This window comes from Spinacia oleracea, chromosome 4 (genome assembly GCF_020520425.1).
Source record: "Spinacia oleracea cultivar Varoflay chromosome 4, BTI_SOV_V1, whole genome shotgun sequence".
Lineage (NCBI taxonomy): Eukaryota > Viridiplantae > Streptophyta > Magnoliopsida > Caryophyllales > Amaranthaceae > Spinacia > Spinacia oleracea.
The window spans coordinates 150,694,282-150,715,510 of record NC_079490.1 but is presented as its reverse complement, the minus strand read 5'-3'; the positions used below and the strand labels follow the sequence as shown (position 1 = coordinate 150,715,510).

The 21,229-nt window shown below is 35.7% G+C and overlaps 2 protein-coding genes across 2 annotated transcripts; both read right to left on the bottom strand.

Moving 5' to 3' along the window:
• Nucleotides 1-549: 549 nt before the first annotated feature.
• LOC110783589 (peroxidase 57) lies at nucleotides 550-2,641 on the bottom strand. The gene is made up of 4 exons (XM_021987943.2): nucleotides 2,086-2,641; nucleotides 1,753-1,932; nucleotides 1,378-1,537; nucleotides 550-1,218 (listed from the first exon to the last, which is right to left on the bottom strand). The coding sequence occupies exons 1-4, from the start codon at nucleotides 2,569-2,571 to the stop codon at nucleotides 812-814; spliced, it is 1,233 nt and encodes a 410-aa protein (XP_021843635.2). The 5' UTR covers nucleotides 2,572-2,641; the 3' UTR covers nucleotides 550-811.
• An 11,473-nt stretch (nucleotides 2,642-14,114) lies between these two features.
• On the bottom strand, nucleotides 14,115-17,873 carry LOC110783590 (peroxidase 60). The gene is made up of 4 exons (XM_021987944.2): nucleotides 17,138-17,873; nucleotides 16,869-17,048; nucleotides 16,579-16,738; nucleotides 14,115-14,612 (listed from the first exon to the last, which is right to left on the bottom strand). The coding sequence occupies exons 1-4, from the start codon at nucleotides 17,780-17,782 to the stop codon at nucleotides 14,206-14,208; spliced, it is 1,392 nt and encodes a 463-aa protein (XP_021843636.1). The 5' UTR covers nucleotides 17,783-17,873; the 3' UTR covers nucleotides 14,115-14,205.
• Between the last annotated feature and the right edge of the window lie 3,356 nt (nucleotides 17,874-21,229).

Below are 21,229 nucleotides of genomic sequence, written 5' to 3'. Positions count from 1 at the left end.
TAATGGATACTTTTCTACACAACCATTATGCCTTGTACTATTTACATTACATTGTTTATAACCACATAGCATTGATATCCAAGAAAATTTACTTTAAAACTTAAACAAAAAAAACCCTAACTATAAATACATATGTTGCCGTATTGGTAGGAGTAGGACATTGAAGTAATGAGAAAGGACTCCAAATGAAAGGGCGAGGAAACGGTGTGGCAGTAGATGGAAAGGAACGTGGCACATAAGATTGTGATGAAAGGGGAGGGGTAAAACCATAATCTCACTATTACCAAAGAAAAGACAAAAATAAACAATGAAGGAAATAGGGGATATATTCGTAAATCCACTGTTACATGAACAGTAAGCAATGTTCAAGCCTTTATATGAAGGAAATGGGGGGTATATTCGTAAATCCACTGTTACATGAACAGTAAGCAATGTTCAAGCCTTTATATGAAGGAAATGGGGGGTATATTCGTAAATTCGCTGTTACATGAACAGTAAGCAATGTTCAAGCCTTTATATGTAGGATATATAGATCGTATTAATTGCTGTTGTTTTCTTATAATTTTCACTTAAGTTTTTCTTTTTAAGGGGTGGCATCTGCCCCCTTGCCCCTTAATTTTCACTTTGTATATCATTATAATAATCCAACATACATCTCAATGAAACTAACTCCACAATAGGGAGACCGATAAATGAAGACATATATACTACACTTATAATGTGTAGATTTATTGAAATTAAAAAACAAACACTGAATTAGACTAAGAGAAAATGGTTAGTTAGTCTAATCTTGTACGAACAAGTGATAATCTTAGTTAACTTTACTACAAACTTTCCGAATTTGTCCTTGATTGCCAAGGAGTACGTCAAGGGCTTGCATTTTAACCATGGCACTAACAAATTTAGCATTGAATAAGGCAGGATTTTGGGCAAATTGTAGAACAAAGCCACTCGTTTGAGGATCACGAGCTAATGCTTGGTCGATTGGGAGAACTCCTCGTCCCTTGAGGATTTGATCAAAGAAAGAGTTGTCGAATCTGTTGGAGCTCTGTAGATTTTGATCAAGAAAGGCCAAGTTGTTTGTCGTTGTGTCTTTGGGGCATGTAAGACTTAGTTGTCGACGAAGGCTTGGGTCCATGTTCGGGTCAAATAGGCTTGCACCTACGTGAAGTCTATCTTGGAAGAAAGTGCAATGTGATTTTCCAACTGTATGACCACCTGTTTCAATTAATTAGGATCACTCAATTAAATGTTTGGTCTATGAATTGAATTACCAATGAGGTCTTGACCTAGTGGTAAAGATGGGGGTATTTAATGCAATATATAGATCACATGTTATTCTTTTTTATGAGAATAAATAGAGAAGTATAACAATACCAAAAAGAACCACCATTTCTTCTGGAGTGAACTTTTTAGCACCAAAGGCTACGATACTTTGGGTGACAGATGCAAAAGGGCTTGGAAGACTAACATCTTGTGCTTTTGATATTAGGCCATCCCTTCGCCCTAATTGTACAGAATATTCCGGTCCTCCACCCTATTTAGAAAATCCATATAGCTAGTGTTAATTTGATGGGAAAACAATGAGATGAACATTAATTAAGATGCAATATGCACCCTCTCACATTTTTCCCTTACCTATATGTGAGGAGGAAATATAAGATGAACGCTAACAGGTCGGAATTAAAATACACATGAGTGCATCTAAAAAATTTCAAATTAAAAATGTATTGATTAATAAACATAATATACCAGCTTAATAAGTTGTTTAGTAGCAATAGCAATAATGTCTGCACAAGACACGACACCGGGGCATTCTGCTTCTGCTACACCCTTCAAAGCATCAATAAGCTCATATCCCCTAACACTCAAATTAGGACCCGCGGCTTTTTCACTTGATGGTCCATCAATTAAGATTGATGCGTCACATCCCTTTAAAAAAAAATAAGACATAAAAGAGAAGGAAATAATGGAACAATATATCAGATGTACTCATTAGTGAATAAAATTAAAACAAGATTATAAAAATATATAAAAATAAAAGTCAATTACAACAAAGAAATTAGCTTTACGTTAATCACTTACATGGACAAAGCAATCATGAAACTGCATGCGAAGGAGAGCAGGTAGTAAAGTTGCATCTTTGCGGAAATGTTCTTGGACTTTAGCCGTTATGGTGGCCTCAACGTCCACATTTGTACTAGGACATTGACCTTTATAGAATCCTACTTGCAAACCGGGGGGTCTAGTAGGTTTCGTGGGAGGAGTCGAAGGAGTTTTAGGGAAACTAGGTGATCTCATAGGACTAAATGGAGTAAATGGGGTGAATGAGGTGAATGGAGTAAATGGAGTGAATGGAGTACGGTCTGATTCTGGCGAAACATACAAAACACGTGAACGTTTATGACCACCCTCTAATGCGTAAACATCTCCGTTAAACTTACCCCGGTGGCCTAATCTAGAGCGTGTTTTGTGTAATCGGTAACCATGGGACTCACCAACAATGCTCATCAATATTAAGATGACCCATATTGTTGCCTTAAGTAATATAACAGGAGTTTGACAACTCATTATAATTTTGTAGTGCAAGTATATATGCCCTAATTATGATAAAGCCAATTCAAGTGTTTCAAAAAATGAGCAAATTATTTTGGTTGTATGTTTCATCGAGCACGCAGCACTTATTTATATATGCATGGATAACAATAATTCATGAGAAAGAAGCACGTTTTGTTAGCCATCATCCAACATCATATACCGTACTTCCAACTTGGTTCTTCTCATTAGAATTGAATAATAATGCGACAGCGTGGAATATTCTTATGTGAGACTAACATTAGTACAAATAAATTCTTGTAAAATACCGTCTAATTGTTACATCACATGTCACGTAACTCATGCTTACTCATCTAACACATTACACTATACGATTAGACGTAGTTTGGCTGTTAAATAAATGTTAGACGGTTGAATATGCATCATAATATCTGATTAGGCACAAGACATTATTAACAAATAAATATCACAAACAAATTAATTATGCTCCAACACAACTACAATTACAGGATTATGGAATTGGTTTTAGGGTCGATAGATTAGCAAGTATGATCAGTCCTACGAGGTTATAGAGTATGCACTTCCTAGCTTAGAGTAATCAGCTAGTCTCGCTCCTATCAGACCGTACGTATAACTGTCAAATATTGTGTAATCTCGTATCATTCTCATTAATCACAAACGTATATATAGTACAACTCAGTCACTTAATTGAGTTACAGAAATTAAATTGCAGTTCAATTTAGGTACAAATAGAACGTTATCGAGCACGAAACCATCCTCCAAGACCACCGAACCATATTGATTTGAATTTGCAGGTTGACCGTCTGGTAACACAACCTGTTGATTGCTTGATGTTTTGATATTTCTTTGAATTGAAATATCGCCCGTCACATGACGTGAGGCCCCACTGTCAACAATCCATCGTAAATCAAGATTACCTTGCAACTTGTTTAGTGGTTGTGACAAGATGTCAAGAATTTGCTGGACTTGCTCCTTCGTCACACCAACAAGCTCATGATTGGTTGTTGTCACTGCTCCCTGCGATCCGCCTCCACTCGTCACAGTGGCTGTCACCCCTCCTGTGGTATTACTCATGGCATTGGCACGAGCGACACCAATGGTCGACGACGCTGCCCCACGAGCTCCTCTGCCTCCTCTAATCGACGTCCTGCCTCCTCGACCAGGCCCTCTTCCACCTCGTTTCTTCTCATCCCACCATTCAGGAAATCCAACCAGCTGATAACAAGTTTCTTCCTCATGACCCTCACGATTGCAATGACCACAAAATCTGTCACTCGCATCTCCCGACCTCGACCGACCCTTAGTCTCGACCTTGAACGCCATGACACTCTCCGTACCTCTCGTTGCCTTGGCGCGCATGGTCTCGGTATTCATAACCGTCTGGTATGCCTCGTCGAGGCCTGGCAACGGCGATCTTGCTAACAGTTGTGCACGAATGGCTTCATAGTGATCGTCTAGGGCAATTAAGAAATAGTGCAGACGATCTTCATCATGAATGTCCCCCACCTGCTTCGCTATGTTGCACGTGCAACCCGCACATATACACCTTGGAACTCGTGCATATTGTACGTACTCCTTCCATACCTTCGACAAGCGGCCATAGTACTCCATGACGCCCTCAGACGTGCCTTGCTTGCAGCCACTCAGAGCCATCTTAATATGACAGACCCTACTGCCCGACACGACGCAGTACCGCGTCCTCAAATGACTCCACAACTCGTGAGCAATATCAAAGTCTTCCAGATTCGAACGCAAACTCTCGTCTATGGTGTTTGTGATCAAAGACACCACCATCGAATTGACCGCAATCCAATGTTTCATCTTCGTCGCGTCCGTAATGGGTTCCTTCACAGAACCATCAAGAAAACCAAATTTGAATTTTGAAATCATCGAGCGACGAACGGCTTTGGCCCACTCATCGTAGTTCGACGCTCCTCTCAGTTTCACAGGAGTGATAACAATACCGGGGCCGTCGCCTGACCCGAGATAATAGTCTAGGTCGACGGCGGCGACTGTCTTTTGTGATGTTTCCTCGTCGGTACCCATTGTTATACTCGAGGAATTTGTAACTCCTAATATCTCAGGACTCAACTAGCGAAGGAATTCGCTGTTCTCAAACTCTCTCAAACTCGTGCGGAAAAATAATTTAGGATTTTTAACCTAGGCTATTGATACCATGTCAAATATTGTGTAATCTCGTATCATTCTCATTAATCACAAAAGTATATATAGTACAACTCAGTTACCTAATATGTAACCTAGGGTTTAGGCAATATCTAATATCTTAACAATAACATTTACTAAAAGGTTATTGCAGGCAATAATCCTTTGTCTACTAAATAGGAGGATGTTAACATTGTCTACTAAATAGGAGGATGTTAACATGTAATATAACCGTTAGTAATTTGTCACGCGGTTTTACAGTAATTTGTAATACGTATAATTAATTCTAGAGCCTTTTATCTAGTATGTCCAGCAGTCAAAAGAATTTCATTTTGTCAATGTGTTTGCGTTTAATTTAATTCAATGTAATTGTATTGTTAAAAATGTGCCTAAAAAGTAAAATAATCTCATGTACGTAGTATTTAATTAACAGTTTTCTATGATTAGTAAGGTTCAATTAGATCTCAGATTAGCTGCATACGGAGTACTTTATATTTTTAATAAAAAGTCAAACTATTGTATTTGAACATCATAATTTACACGAACATTATTCATTCCAAATGAAAATTCACAAATTTGACTTTTTGCATATAATAATTTCACCGCCAAAGCTATTTTATTTTATTATATTTTTTAAGAAAAGATAAACAAAAGATAAGCTCGTCTCCTCTCAAGAGCTTAGCCAAAAATTTTAAGAGGTATGTAATGAGTAGGAAAACTAGTGTCTATAAAAGGATAAATATCATTTTAAGAAGTATTACGTATGTAAAGAATAGGAAAACTAGTTTAGAAAAGGTGGGTAAATATTTTGATAGTTAGAGGTACTATGTTCACAAAAAGGTAAATATGATCCGTGTGTGGTTTACTTTCTTATAAATACGTCAAGATTGAAATTGAAATTGAAGCGTTTGAATCATAATGGAGTAGAAAAACAAATAAAGTTGACAATAGTTGAAGTACGCGAGGAGTAATTAAACCTATGAATCTTCATATATCACTTAATGTGTTTTAACTTACTGTTACATGTTTGTACAAATTAAGGAGAAATATTTTAACTCGGAGATTGTTATTGGAGCACCCTCCACACTCCCCTTACATTCACATAATTAGAAAATGTAAGTCCCTATTCCACCCCAAAGAATGGGATGCTACTGTTACTCGTAGCTATAGAGAAGTCAATAGAGTGGTTGATTGGCTGGCTACTGTTACTCCGGATATAAATTGGTCATTTTTTAGGCGGTCCCGTCAGAACTTTAAACCATTTTATTGGAGGATTTGGTGGGCTTGCCTAAATCTTGACTAGTGTCAGTTGGAAGATCTACTATTGTTTGATCGCTGAAGGTGGGGTGGAGTGGAAGTTGAGTGTTCACTACAAAAAAAGATGTAAAAAAGGGCGACAATATGTAAACAAAAAGGACGAATTTGATTTTGCCTTGGTACAATATATCAAGCAGGGCGAAAGCATATCGTCCTATTAGTTGCGGTCAAGGAGGGCGAGTTATACAATTTCGCCCCGGTTGATAAAAAAAATTAAAAAAAAGAAAACGAATCATCTGAGTCGTCATCTTTATCATACCCAAAACCTTACTCCCAAGAACCCCTCATTCGTTTTTTCCCCCATGATCGTTTGTACATATTCCACTCTCAGCTTAAATTATTAGCGTCATTCTCTTCCCCATAAATCTCCTCCAAAATCCTCCACAGATTTTCACCATTATAATTTCGATATTTGGTCGAATTTGGCGAACTCGTTCGTTACCGAGATCGTAAACTTGGAGGTTTGTTCGAAAATTGCTTGAATCCTGTTCAAATTAGGTCAATTCCGACTTACTGGTATAATCTCTCTCCTAAATGTTCAATTTAACACCCAAATTCCCTAATTAGGTTGAAAATTGTTCCTAAACCCTAATTTACTGAACGTTCATCATATTAATTTGCTGCTTTTGTTTGTTAGCTACATGCATCATCAAAAGCTACTGGTATCATTAAATTCTCAAGAAATTTTCCAATTGCAATTACCGGAGTCATTTATTTTGTTTGACTATTTCTAGTTCATCATTATTTGCTCAAATTCAATTTAGTTTCTTATTTTTGTGTTTTTTTTGCTGGTATTTGGTTGAATTGTTTTACATTATTTGTATATTTATGATTTATATTCGTAAGTTTTTTTTAATATTTAGGAATCATGAAATATGTACTGATATGTGTTGATTTAAATTTCATATGTATGCTCCAATTAGACAATGATAATTCAGACTTTATTTAGCAAATAAGATTTTATTCTGTTAAAGACTAAAATTATATGAAATTATATGTCCTGGATGTATGGAAGGATTAAGGTATGGATCATTTGAATTCTAAACACTCCTTTTACATATCCTAGGAACTTGAGACAGAAGTTATCAGCATGAAGATGAATCTGAGGTCATTGAATTTAATGTGTCTTGTTCAAGTTAAACTGTAACTACATCAACACAAGCTGACGATGAGTTACTATTTATTTATATCCTCTATGAGTATAGCTTATATCCAATTATCCATGTTCCGTTGAGGTTGCTATCAGTTGTGATTCTATTAGTTCACTGACAAAATAAAATCTTATGAGTATAGCTTATATCCAATTATCCATGTTCTGTTGATCGCTGACAAAATTGTTACTCGTGATTGCTTACGCTGAGTGTAGAGATCCATGCCTTAGTATGAGGATTAGTTCAACAACTACCCTGGAAGTTAGAGCTACAGGGATTCCATACGCCTTTGCACCTTGTGTTGCCATAAGTATCACTGCATAAAAGCTTTTTTATTAGTATTTTAAAAGATAGATTTTTCTACAAATTGCTGATTACAATTCTCATGTCCGTAGAGATCAAAGATGGGACGTTGCTATGAAAGTTACAGTAAGGATCCCCAGATTGTGCAGGAAATGACCGAGATAATCTATGGTTTACAAGGAGAAAATCCTAAAGGATCACAAAATGGCATTCCTTATGTTGGAGGAAAGTAAGCACCATATTACATGAATAGAGGTATACTGGTTATTTTCTTTTAGACGTGCCCAATCTTATATTCCAATCTGTTTCTAAAGAAGAACTAATTCTGTTTTATGGATTTAGGAAGAACCTGTGGACAAGTCGAAGCATTGAGGAGATATTGTTACTGTACTATATTAGTTTAAGTTTCTGTTTTCAGGAAAGAATATCGGCGTGGGACCTGTATGCTATGCTGTTGTCGAGTTCTTGAGATGGTTTCCATCATTTATTATATTGTCATCCATCTAAATGAAAGAAATACGTCCTTCATTTTCTCTTAACCCCGTCATGCACTACTACAAAAAATCTATTTAACAGCGCTTGTTTTAGCCTTTAACAGCGCTTCTACAAGCGCTGTTAATCACTTCGCTGTTAAAACAAAAAAGCACATTTGACAGCGCTTGCTATAAGCGCTGCTAAAGGTCCCTTTAGGATAATTCAAATGATTCTTTTACAGCACAATATAAGCGCTATTAAAGGTATGCTGTTAAAGATTTTCCCGGCAACTTTAAATTATTTTATAATAGCGGATGTCTTAGAAACGCTATTAAAGTATTTTTTATTTTTTTAAAAAAATAATTTCGTTGGCCTATACAATATGTTTCGTTGGCCTGTACAATATATTTCATTGACCTGTACAATAACACATATGAATAACATACTAACTAGTTAAATATTAATTCCAAACTCCAATAAAAAGAATGTTGCAATTGGCACTATAATATAATTAAATACATAAATATGTTCTAAAATAAGCCCACAAACATTAAACTACACAAAACACATTAATTAATGGAGTTCTATGTTTTCTAATTCCTTCAATGTAATCTATCTACTATACATTTGTTGAACAACATAGCGGACCCAGTGAGTTCGTAATTCGTCAATCTGCTCTGTATCGTAACTTGGAAACTGGCAATCTGAAAAATACTGCGAAACAACAAGGTATTAAATATTCGTATATAAATATAGCGGGGGTGAGGGGATATGCTTGCTGACGGGGGTGGGTAATTTTGCGAAGGATCTGAAAGTAAAGAAGCTGATGGTTCATGGAATGCTCAATTGGTGTGGAAAATCTTAGAAGAAACATGTTGGCTACACATATTCCTATCACATATTCACAAAAAACATCTTGGCTACACTACTGTCACAGCTCCCGTCAATCATCAAGCTATGCAGCCAACTACAAATGTAAGAAAATAACTAATTAATCTATTTAGACTGCATTTTCGACTTAATTATCGGTAACAGATTATTAAAATGGTAAAGTTGAATGATGAAATACTAATTATCTATAGCAAGTCATTACAACCAGTGAACTATATAGATGACTAATTAGTTTAATAAATCTAAATCGATGACTAATTAGTTTAATTACAGTTTAATTAATCTATATAGATGACTACTTATATAAGACTGCAGTTTCTGGACGGTCCTACAGCAATTCAGTACAACAAGTCATGTGTAAATGAACTGTCCTACAACAAGTTATTCATTATAAGCAAGCAGTTTCTGGACTGTCCTACAACAAGTCATGTATGGACAAAGAATCATTAGAGAAAATCCGTACATACGCACAACTGCAAGACCAACTACCCAAGAGTACCATTTGGTAATTGAACATATTTAATTAACATTTACTCCAAAGATTAAGATTAGAAGACTTACAACTTCAGAAATTTGAAGTCACTTGTGTGAGATTATCTCCTTCATGAATCTCATCACATAATATCCACAGTTTTCCTGGCAAGGACACTACCAAAGAAAAAAACAAAGTAAATAAAACTCCGTTAAGAAAATGATTTTGGACTTGTTTGTGTGCTAAATATATGATAGTTATGTGATATGGTATATTTTTTATTGTGTATAAATTATGAGGGCTTTCACTATTATTATTTTTTTTAGCATAAAATATTATTTGAATGATAGTTTGTTATTATGATATATAATCTTACTTATATTTATATACGAATATTTGAATGAAGGCTTTCTTACTAAGATAGTATAGAATATTTGTGAGAATTAGTCAAATAAAACAAAGTAAATAAAAGGGAGAATGAGGGCATAAATCTGCAAAGAGCTACTACTGGTAAAGGCCTTTCCAGGGACTGAAACATTAGTTAGAAGCCTTTCTTTTCTAAATCTAGTGTGCAATAAATATAAGGGAGGGTGAGCACGTAAACCTCACGATGATGTTTCTTTTTATAAAACTCACCAGCATAGATTTGGTTGTCCCTCAGTCTGTGTGTGTGTAACTGAGAATGATGCGAGTGGTGATGTCATTTACTAGCTGAAATTTACTCAATAAACGAATTTCAAGGAAGAATCACCATGATATAGTAGATTAGTAGATACAGAAAATTCTAAGAATCTCTTATAATAACATGGAAGATCTTTTCTCATGGAACTTTTTGACTAAATTCAAGGTCCACAGACTCTGTGAAAGTAACATTTATATGACCCAAAACGGAGTTGCATCCTCACAAAGTTTCATTATAGAAAATAGCTCTTTATTTGATGTTAAACTTTCAGCTGAAAAGTCTAGAATTCAAACCCCTTGGATAAAAATAAAGAGAATGGAAGTATATAGATATGGTCGAAAATGAGATGAGAATGGAGCCCTTGCCCGAACAATAAACCATGTAAGATACAAAATATATGGTGGCAATATAATCACATTACCCTCACAAATAATTGTAGATGTTAAATGGATATGATAGGATATTAATATTCGACAAATAACATGGATATAGTATCCACTATCCAGTTTCCAGCACTTCAGTAGTACCAACCAAATTATTTGATGTAGCAGTCTCCTAATGACCTAAAGTACAAGGTCAGTCAATCTGAACAAAGACATTCCACCTAATTATGGCACATTTTATAATGGATAGAATGCATTGGACAACCCCCCACAAAAACAAAAACAAAAATATAGATTAAAAAAATAGTGCAAATATTAAAGAGCTGGGAAGGTCAACTTCTCCAAGGGGCTACAGGCAAGAAGAACACGCAGGAGAATAACATTTCGAAATTCCCTGTCTTCACTCTTTCTATAAGAAATTAGAGATAAAGGTTTACTACAGCTATAACACTTATTGTGCCAAGAAGAAACAAATTCAAATAATCTCAAACTCCCCAAGTTGATACCTTATGTTCCATAAACTGCAATTGTTGCTGTTGCTACTACTACTAATACTCATACATGTATTTCTTCAAAGAACCTAATATTTCTGGAAAATTTAACTTCCAAAATTCTTACTATATTTGACTTCTTCTGTTTTGAATAGGAAAGAGAAAATAAGCAATAAAAAGCTGCAATCACAAAGTTTGATGAGAAAACGTTTCAATCATTAATTTCACAAAGTAGAAATAATGGTTGATTAAGCACAGAGGTTAAGGCCTAGTGCAAAAGTTGCTCACTGTTATAAACATTAAGCACAGAGGTAGAACACTGTTACAAACATTAGGACCTAGTTAGGAAAGTAAACTAAGCCATTAAATTAAATACAAATCAAAGGTCATACTACGTAATAAGATAGCATATTACAGGACAAAACCACAGGAGCAGACGCAGCAATGCATCTGGTACCCAATCGGAAAAACGTGCTCCAGACATTTTGTTTCTTAGAGGACCTCCGAACAGCAAGAATTGGGTGTTCACCCGCCAATCAACAGTGATACAAAGCCCAAACAAACAATTTGAATTCAAACCCTCTTTCCCAAAACCCTTAATTAAACCCATCGTAATTGAATTCAAACCCTCTTCCCCGCAAAACCAATTCAAGAAATTGAATTAACCCTAACCGCACACATAAAATGCAAAATTAAGAACAATTCAAACATAAATCAGCAAAATCCCTTAAAGTTTATGGAGTATACCTACAAATTCGATTGTTCACTCTCGCCGTGAGAAGGGAAGCACGCCTCTTTGGGTTTCACCGTGAGAAGGACAGCACGCCGCCGTGAGAAGGAAGCACGCCTCTGTGAGAAGGGAAATCGCCGTCGTGGTTTCGCTTTGAGAAGGGAAGTATTTACAGTAGAGTTTTGCGGAGTAGAGAGAAGCGTGGGAAGAAAAACTCAAGGAGGTTCTTTTATATTTTGATAGATTGTTTTTTTTTTAAAAAAATATTCGTATATTATTTGACAGCGCTTTTATCACAGGTGCTATAGTATGTACATAAATACCACGGCGCGTAGAACAAAAGCGCTATAGTATGTACATATATGACAGCGCTTACAACTTAAGCGCTGTTATATGCTATATTTGATATCTTTAACAGCACTAGGGTGAAAAGCGCTGTTAAATTAACGCTGTTATATGACATTTTTGTAGTAGTGATGGTTGGGAGCGTGAGAAGTTCCCATCTCCATTCCTTTCCTTGCTGGAGATTTAAGTTATATTTCTACTGCTAATGAGTTTGGGGTCTTTTGTTTTATTTGCAGTACACCTACAGGTGTGGAGACACTTGATGTTATTGACCTTTGTAAGCAACAGAGAAAAGAGCCTGAGAAAGCTCTCTACCAAGTAACCAAGGAATCTGAGACTATTGCATTCTTTAACGGTTGTACTCTTCGACACATAATTTGACATTGATTGTTATACTTGTTCTAATATATTCTTGTTTATTTTTATTTTGAAGGTACATGAAGAAAAAGAAGAGAGGATTGCTCCCGGCACATTGATGGGAGTATCTCATATGTATGTGTTCTTGTCTGACAAATTATTTCATGTAGTCACATTGATTATATGTTTTCTATTTTATTATTAATTTGAAAAAACAAAATTGTTACTAGGTATGCTATTGGAGCTGCCAATCAATTAAGACAAAGCAGGAGCTAAGAGGGTAATAAAGATCCTCACAAAATCAGGTGAAAAACAGGTTAATAAAAATTATTGTTTTGGATGTAGTCGTGGCGTGTTTATGTGTGAAAAACAGGTTTAAAAAATCTTGCATTTTAGTATCATGTTTATGGGAAAATGCTGTCGAAATTTGTTTGAAATTTTGCAAACGTGTTTAGAATATGCCTCCTTATTGATAACTGTGTGCGTTTTTGACAACTGACTTAGAGTTTTTGCATCTCCATTTGTTTTGTAGGGGATGGTTTTGAGCAAAGAAGAAGAAGAGTATTTTATGTTAAATATGAACTACTTTGAGAGATTAAGATTTTACATCATTTTCAGAATTTTAGTATTAATTTTTATTTCCTTGTAAGCCCTTTTTGTGGTAATTATGACAGTAAAAAATAAATTGCCTTGATGGTCTCTTCTTATTCCTTGTGGGGGGCTCCCTAATTTATTATTTTTTAAAAATAAAAAAAGGAACAAAGAAGGCGAGTTTCTGATGTTGCCCTGGTATTGAACAACTAGGGCGAGTTTCTGATGGTGCCTTATTATTGAACAACAAGGGCGACTTCATAGGTGTCGTATTTGGTTTTGAACAGAGGGCGAAAATCAGCAGCTGCCCTCTTTGAGTTAATCAAAGAGGACGGAACAAATTGCCCCTTTGATCCTTAACAAAGAGGGCGAAATATTAAAGTCGCCCTAGGAAGCTAATAGGACGGCGCTAACAGGGCGACTTAAGGGCGATTTTTTAGTCGCCCTTATAGCCTAAAAGGGCGAGATTTGGATCAGAGAGGGCGACATTGTTTGCCCTCTTTGATCTTATATGTTGTAGTGGTTATAGCTTCCGGTTGTTGTTGATGTTATTTTAGTTGTTTTCCATTCATTTTATTTTAATAAATTCAACTCATCCTCCTAAAACTATGTGCCGGTGAAAGTGTATCTCATTTTAAAATACAGAAGAAGTAGTAAAGTAAGGGAAAATGAATGGGAAGTTGTAAATGTTGTGGGGTAAGTGTAATAAGATAGTAAATTTTGATGTCCAAAAATAGTATAATGCACAATATAAAGAACACTATGAAACATATTAAAACGAATTGAAACGTGTAAAGATCATTTTAAAACAGAGATAGTATATATTTCCTATGTTCTTATTTGCATGACACGATTAAATTCTGAACACTATTCACTTAAGCTCATTTGACTTCCTTTTGTGGTTTATACTTGAGAGAAAATATAGTCGTGTGTGATATTATTAGATTCGTCTCAAAAAATATATTTTAAATATCATTTTTCATAATTTTTTCTTGTCCATAATTAGAGATATTAATGTTTTAAATTGTGTATTAGCAAACGTGCCTAAATAATTGTATCATTTAAAAAAAATAATAGAGGAAGTATTTATTAATCAAATTGGAAAAAGAATGTAAACGAAACTCAAAATGGCAACGTGTCCAAACTACTATACAGCAAGCTTGGAAATGGAATCCAAAGGGAAGATCTTGTAAACCCAAGAATTTTGAAATTGAGGCTATACAAATACAATGGTTAGTAATCTAATTCTTGAACAAGAAACATATAAGTAGATCGATCTTAGTTAATTTGACTACAAACTTTCCTAATCTCTCCATGATCACTAGTGTGGATACCAAGGGATTGCAATTTAACCATAGCATTCGCGAATTTAGCATTGAATAAGTTAGGATTTCGGGCAAACTGTAGAACAAAAGCACTCGTTTGAGGATCGCGAGCTAATTCTTGATCGATTGGGAGGATTCCTCGTCCCTTGAGGATTTGATCAAAGAAAGAATTGTCAAATATGTTTGAGCTTTGTGTATTTTGATCAAGAAAAGCAAAGTTGTCTGCTGTTGTGCCTTTAGGGCAAGTAAGACTTAGTTGTCGACGTAGGTCTGCATCCATATTTGGATCGAATTGGTTAGCATCTTCGTAAAGTCGATCTTGGAAGAATGTACAATGTGATTTTCCCACTGTGTGACCACCTGTTTCATGCAAACAGTAATCAACAATTAGTGTTCGGGTTAATAAAAGCTAGCTTAATTGGGGATTTTACTATACTCAATCAAGTAATCCAACAAGATAGTCACATGCTTATGTTTTTTCTACTATATTATATATCTATAAAAACTTATTGTCAAAATGAAATATTTTTAAATGGACAAATAAAAAGAAACAGAGGTAAGTAATATTTTATCATTGTACATGTTTCTCGAAAATAACATATTATTAATATTTTATCACTGTGTATGTTTCTCGAAAATAGCATATTGAGTCGGAGAGATGGAGACACTTTGACACGTTCAAATTGAAACTTGAGTTAACTAAATTGTTTCAATCATGAAATATTTTTTCTTACTGATCGAGGTCTAATTTATTTTCAAACATAACTCAGAATTTTGTTTCCTTTAGGTTAGGCATATAAGGGAAGCCACAATGGTTCTAGACTTGCAGTTACGGAGTTGCTTATATTTCCTCCGTATTTATTTAAGAAATACACTTGGTCGGGCATGAGTATTAAGAAAAATAGTTAAAATGAAATAAAATAATAAAGCAAGTGGAGTTGGGTAGATATTTTAATAAATAAACAAGTGGGGACCATGTCATTTTGGAAGGTAGGAGGTGAGGTGGGTTTATGAAATTATTTGTTAAATAGGATGGTAGTAATAGGGTAAATTAGATGTATTATTTAATTAGATGGTGGGGTTGATAAGTTATTAAAAATAACAAGTGTATCTCTTAAATAAATACAGAGGGAGTAAATGTCAAACATTCCAAGTTATTAGTTTGACCATTAGGGTTGAAATAATAAATTAGGTTGACCAAGCAAATTAGCTTAGGAAAGCTAACTTGTTTGAAAAAAAGTTGGCCAATGAAATATTATTAAATAAAATTAAAATGAAAATATTGATTGACGAATATGACTACATTAACTATTAAACTTGTACTACCTCCGTTTCATAAAGTTCTTTACGCTTTGAAAAGTTTGTCCAAAAACCAAATTTTTGACTAAAAATTCTCACTATTATATTTATCAAAAGTTATCATGAGATATCTTGATAGATTCGTTTCAAAATGTATTTTATAAATAACAACTTTTTATTATTTTTTTGCCATACAGATTTGAATATATTAACGGTCAAATATTTCACCGGATTCCATGTAAATAGTAAGTGTAGAGATCTTTTTGAAACGGAAGTAGTATTTAACTATTGGGGTACTAACTAACTAGAAAGGAAAGTAGTTTAAAATATTACATGGCATGACAAGCTAATTTAGCAACTAGCTTATCGTTAGAGATGCTCTCTCCTACTAAAATACTCTCTCCGTCCCTTAATACTCGCACCGGTTTGACCAGTGCGGAGTTTAAGACACTTGAATTGACTTAGTAATTAAATAGGTGGTAGTTGATGGTGAGGTATTTTTTTTATATAGTTAGTGAGAAAGTTGTAAGGGGTAGTGGGGGTGTGAATTTTAAAGTAAATTTTTGCAGGGAATGGTTAGTACTTAGTAGGTAAGTACGTGGAATAATATAATATTAATAAAAAAAATTTATTTATAGAAGCGGTGTAAGTATTAAGGGACGAACCAATAGAAAAAGCAGTGCAAGTATTAATAGATGTGCTCCTCTAGTAATGAATAGATTTATATGCATCCTAATTTGAAAATGCATACGCGATAGACTGATAGTACATGACATGGTCGGTCGACATGTGCTCTTTTATTAATGAATAGTTCGTGTCCTTTCTATTGATATTTTTCATATTTCATATTTGTGTATTTAATGTTAATTTTAATTTTAATTTTAATTTAAATTTAAATTTTTGTGGTTTAAGTGAATGGTACAAATGGCCATGAATCAGTTTTTTGACGCCACATCATAAGAACTTTAATTAACAGAGAATGATTGTACTTTAAAAAGAAAAATATTGGAGAGAAGTATAGGCATACCAAAGAGAAGAACCATTTCTTCAGGATTAAAATTTTCAGCAGCGAAGGCTGAAATAGTTTCTTGTACTGATGCGAAAGGGCTTGGAAGCATCACATCTTGAGATACTGATACAACTCCATCTCTTCTCCCTGTTTGTACTGGATATTCTTGTCCTCCACCCTACGTATTTGAAAGGAGACATAAAATCAGAGAATATATTATTTTTAAAATAAAAAACCAATTAAAACTACTCGTATATTTATTCAAGATTCAGATGGGGGATAAAAAAGAGAAAAACATATGTGTTTACCAGCTTAATAAGTTGTTTAGTAGCGATAGCAATAATGTCGGCACATGAAACAATGCCCGGACATTCGGCTTCTGCTGCATCTTTCAAAGCATCAATAAGTTGGTATCCCCTAACACTCAAATTAGGTAACGCGGTTTTCTCACTGGAAGGTCCATCAATGAGGATTGACGCGTCACACCCCTTTAAGAAATAGACATCATTCAACAAGTTAGCTAACAAAATGTGTATGATTTTAATTTAACTAACATATAGAATGGTTAAGTAGTTACATGGACAAAACAATCATGAAATTGCATACGAAGGAGAGCGGGGAGAAGAGTTTCATCCTTGAGGAAATGTTGTTGGACTTTGGCCGTAATGGTAGCCTCGACATCAACATTTTTATTAGGACATTGACCTCTGTAGAATCCAACTTGCAAACCTGAAGGTCTTGAAGGATTTGATGAACTATTAGAATCAATTGATGGAGTGGAAGATTGCGTTGGAGGACTAGCCAAAGGACTAATGCTTATTGATGGAGTAGACGAAGATTCAACTGGAGGACTAGATGGAGGGATTGAAGGATTTGTAGGACTTATTATTGGACTAAATGGGGTAAATGGACTAAATGGAGGATCAGAAGATTCGGGCCAAAATGGACTAAATGGAGGATCAGAAGATTCGGGCCAAAATGGACTAAATGGAGGATCAGAAGATTCGGGCCAAAATGGACTAAAAGAACTAAATGGAGAATCGGCTTCCGGCGAAAGCAATAGACGTGAACGTAGTTGACCATCGAGCTTACCCCGGTCGCCCAATCTTGAACGCCTTTCCGGCAATCGGGAACCATGACACTCAATAACATGGCTCAATACCAAGATCAGCCATATGCTAATTGTCTTGGCTAATAATGTAGCTAAACTTGGAAGACTCATTCAACCTTCTCTCTCTACTCCGTATAATAATACCTAGAGAATGTACTTAGCTAGATTTGTTTCTCTTAATTGTTGTTTCAAATATATTGAGCAAATTTTGAATTGAAGCGCGCTGCATTATATATGGATGGCAAGTTGAAACGTAAGCACTATTTACAACTACTTTTTTTTTTTTTTTACTAATTAATGTGTATTGAGATTTCTCTAACTTTTTATTTAGACACAGATAATTGCGTTTATTTATAACGGTTTCACTCTTATCAAAATTTTGATATTGGGAAAATGGAAAAAATTTAATGTCCCAATAGAAAAGTGTGAGAGTTTAAATAACTCAATTAATTTAATTGGTCAAAATAATCATTTGACACAAATTTTAATAGAATATTAAAGCATTTATGTGATAATATAAAAGGAAATGTACAAATATTTTGAGACATCCAAAAAGGAAAATGTAAAGAACAAAAAGAAACGGATGGAGTATTATTTAGGTTTCTGGTGTAGAAAGAGCCACAAAGAGTAAGACAACAAATAATCTAAACGGGATCCGATCCCAAATCCTGAGTACCATCCTCTCAATATTTTATCAACTAAATTAGTTGACATCCACATGTTATCGCATAATGCGACAACGTGTGTAAAGACTAATGTACGTAGTAATGTGTAGCATTAGACACTTAGACAACAATCATGACCCCAACATAATATTTATTCTTCAAACCCATGTGACATTAACCTGTAACAATCATCTCATTCATCAAGCAATCACATTTTAGCATAATGTCAAAAAAGGACGATCTTTGTATCTCGTTACGTATTACGGAGTACAAAGTACTTTGTAGATCTTTTTATTATATTTGACGAAAAAATGTGTGTAACGTTATTCGATGTCCTCGTATACAAATATCGCTCGCGTTACTAACATTAAAGTACGAATATGTTTTTATAAAAAGTTACTCCCTCCCTTCATTTTTTTTACCCCCCTCTCCGCCGGCGTCCTGATATCCTCGCCAGAAATCTTTAATTCCGGCAATAATATTTTTTTTTTTTGGCAATCTCCTCAACAATTTTTTTTTTTTTTGGCAATCTCCTCAACTCATATACTTACTGATGTAGGAACTTTCGTTGGTGCTGACGTGTCACCCTTTCCACGGAGGTATCAGGTATGCGTTGGCACAGTCTTCTTACAACCTGCAAAACAAGAATATTCCGGTAGAAATATTTTCTCCGATGCCTAAGTAAGTATTTGATAGAGAGAGAAAGTGTTATAATGAAAAAGTCCACCGTTAGCCCCTTTGTGCAAAATTAATCCCAAAGCCCAAAATTGGGCCTTAAAATAAAACAAAGCAAAATTTGCACAATTTGATGCATCGTGGGTTAGGCAAGCACCCAGCCCATAGATGCGCAGTGCATCGCACCAACTCACCAACGCGAAGGCTCGAAGTCCCAACGCGTAGGCACGAAGGCCCTGCAGTAGCGCATAGGCTTGCTCGCCCATGGCCGCTGTTTGTGCTTGCTCTCGTTGCTGGTTGCGCTCGGCCAGCGCGCGCTCCCTCGTGAGATCGCTCGCTGGAGCATCGCTGGTCTCTGGGTGTCGCGTGCCGCGAGCTCGTCTGAAGGCTTTGCCCAGCTCTGTGCACATGCCACGCCCCTAGCTCGTAGCTCGCGCCCATGGCTGCCTTCGTGTGAGTGCCTTGTCCCTTCGTCTCGCATGGACAGCCCTTGCCTCGTGCAAGTGGCTTGCTCGTCCGATTATTAAAAGAAATAAATTTCAATATACGAAACGAAAATTGCACGAAATATATTTTTCATAATATTTACAAATCTAATTGTTATATATGGATGGCAAGTTGAAACGTAAGCACTATTTACAACTACTTTTTTTTTTTACTAATTAATATGTATTGAGATTTCTCTAACTTTTTATTTAGACACAGATAATTGCGTTTATTTATAACGGTTTCACTCTTATCAAAATTTTGATATTGGGAAAATGGAAAAAATTTAATGTCCCAATAGAAAAGTGTGAGAGTTTAAATAACTCAATTAATTTAATTGGTCAAAATAATCATTTGACACAAATTTTAATAGAATATTAAAACATTTATGTGATAATATAAAAGGAAATGTACAAATATTTTGAGACATCCAAAAAGGAAAATGTAAAGAACAAAAAGAAACGGATGGAGTATTATTTAGGTTTCTGGTGTAGAAAGAGCCACAAAGAGTAAGACAACAAATAATCTAAACGGGATCCGATCCCAAATCCTGAGTACCATCCTCTCAATATTTTATCAACTAAATTAGTTGACATCCACATGTTATCGCATAATGCGACAACGTGTGTAAAGACTAATGTACGTAGTAATGTGTAGCATTAGACACTTAGACAACAATCATGACCCCAACATAATATTTATTCTTCAAACCCATGTGACATTAACCTGTAACAATCATCTCATTCATCAAGCAATCACATTTTAGCATAATGTCAAAAAAGGACGATCTTTGTATCTCGTTACGTATTACGGAGTACAAAGTACTTTGTAGATCTTTTTATTATATTTGACGAAAAAAATGTGTGTAACGTTATTCGATGTCCTCGTATACAAATATCGCTCGCGTTACTAGCATTAAAGTACGAATATGTTTTTATAAAAAGTTACTCCCTCCCTTCATTTTTTTTGCCCCCCTCTCCGCCGGCGTCCTGATATCCTCGCCAGAAATCTTTAATTCCGGCAATAATATTATTTTTTTTTGGCAATCTCCTCAACAATTTTTTTTTTTTTGGCAATCTCCTCAACTCATATACTTACTGATGTAGGAACTTTCGTTGGTGCTGACGTGTCACCCTTTCCACGGAGGTATCAGGTATGCGTTGGCACAGTCTTCTTACAACCTGCAAAACAAGAATATTCCGGTAGAAATATTTTCTCCGATGCCTAAGTAAGTATTTGATAGAGAGAGAAAGTGTTATAATGAAAAAGTCCACCGTTAGCCCCTTTGTGCAAAATTAATCCCAAAGCCCAAAATTGGGCCTTAAAATAAAACAAAGCAAAATTTGCACAATTTGATGCATCGTGGGTTAGGCAAGCACCCAGCCCATAGATGCGCAGTGCATCGCACCAACTCACCAACGCGAAGGCTCGAAGTCCCAACGCGTAGGCACGAAGGCCCTGCAGTAGCGCATAGGCTTGCTCGCCCATGGCCGCTGTTTGTGCTTGCTCTCGTTGCTGGTTGCGCTCGGCCAGCGCGCGCTCCCTCGCGAGATCGCTCGCTGGAGCATCGCTGGTCTCTGGGTGTCGCGTGCCGCGAGCTCGTCTGAAGGCTTTGCCCAGCTCTGTGCACATGCCACGCCCCTAGCTCGTAGCTCGCGCCCATGGCTGCCTTCGTGTGAGTGCCTTGTCCCTTCGTCTCGCATGGACAGCCCTTGCCTCGTGCAAGTGGCTT

Bases quoted from the DNA above. Each gene is read 5' to 3' on its own strand.
- LOC110783589 (XM_021987943.2), bottom strand. From the start codon at position 2,571: ATGAGTTGTCAAACTCCTGTTATATTACTTAAGGCAACAATATGGGTC. The intron at 1,933-2,085 runs GTAAGTGATTAA...TTTTTTTTAAAG, and splicing joins TTCATGATTGCTTTGTCCAT to GGATGTGACGCATCAATCTT. The intron at 1,538-1,752 runs GTATATTATGTT...TTTTCTAAATAG, and splicing joins CTAAACAACTTATTAAGCTG to GGTGGAGGACCGGAATATTC.
- LOC110783590 (XM_021987944.2), bottom strand. From the start codon at position 17,782: ATGAGTCTTCCAAGTTTAGCTACATTATTAGCCAAGACAATTAGCATA. The intron at 17,049-17,137 runs GTAACTACTTAA...TATTTCTTAAAG, and splicing joins TTCATGATTGTTTTGTCCAT to GGGTGTGACGCGTCAATCCT. The intron at 14,613-16,578 runs GTATGCCTATAC...TGCATGAAACAG, and splicing joins AGAAATGGTTCTTCTCTTTG to GTGGTCACACAGTGGGAAAA.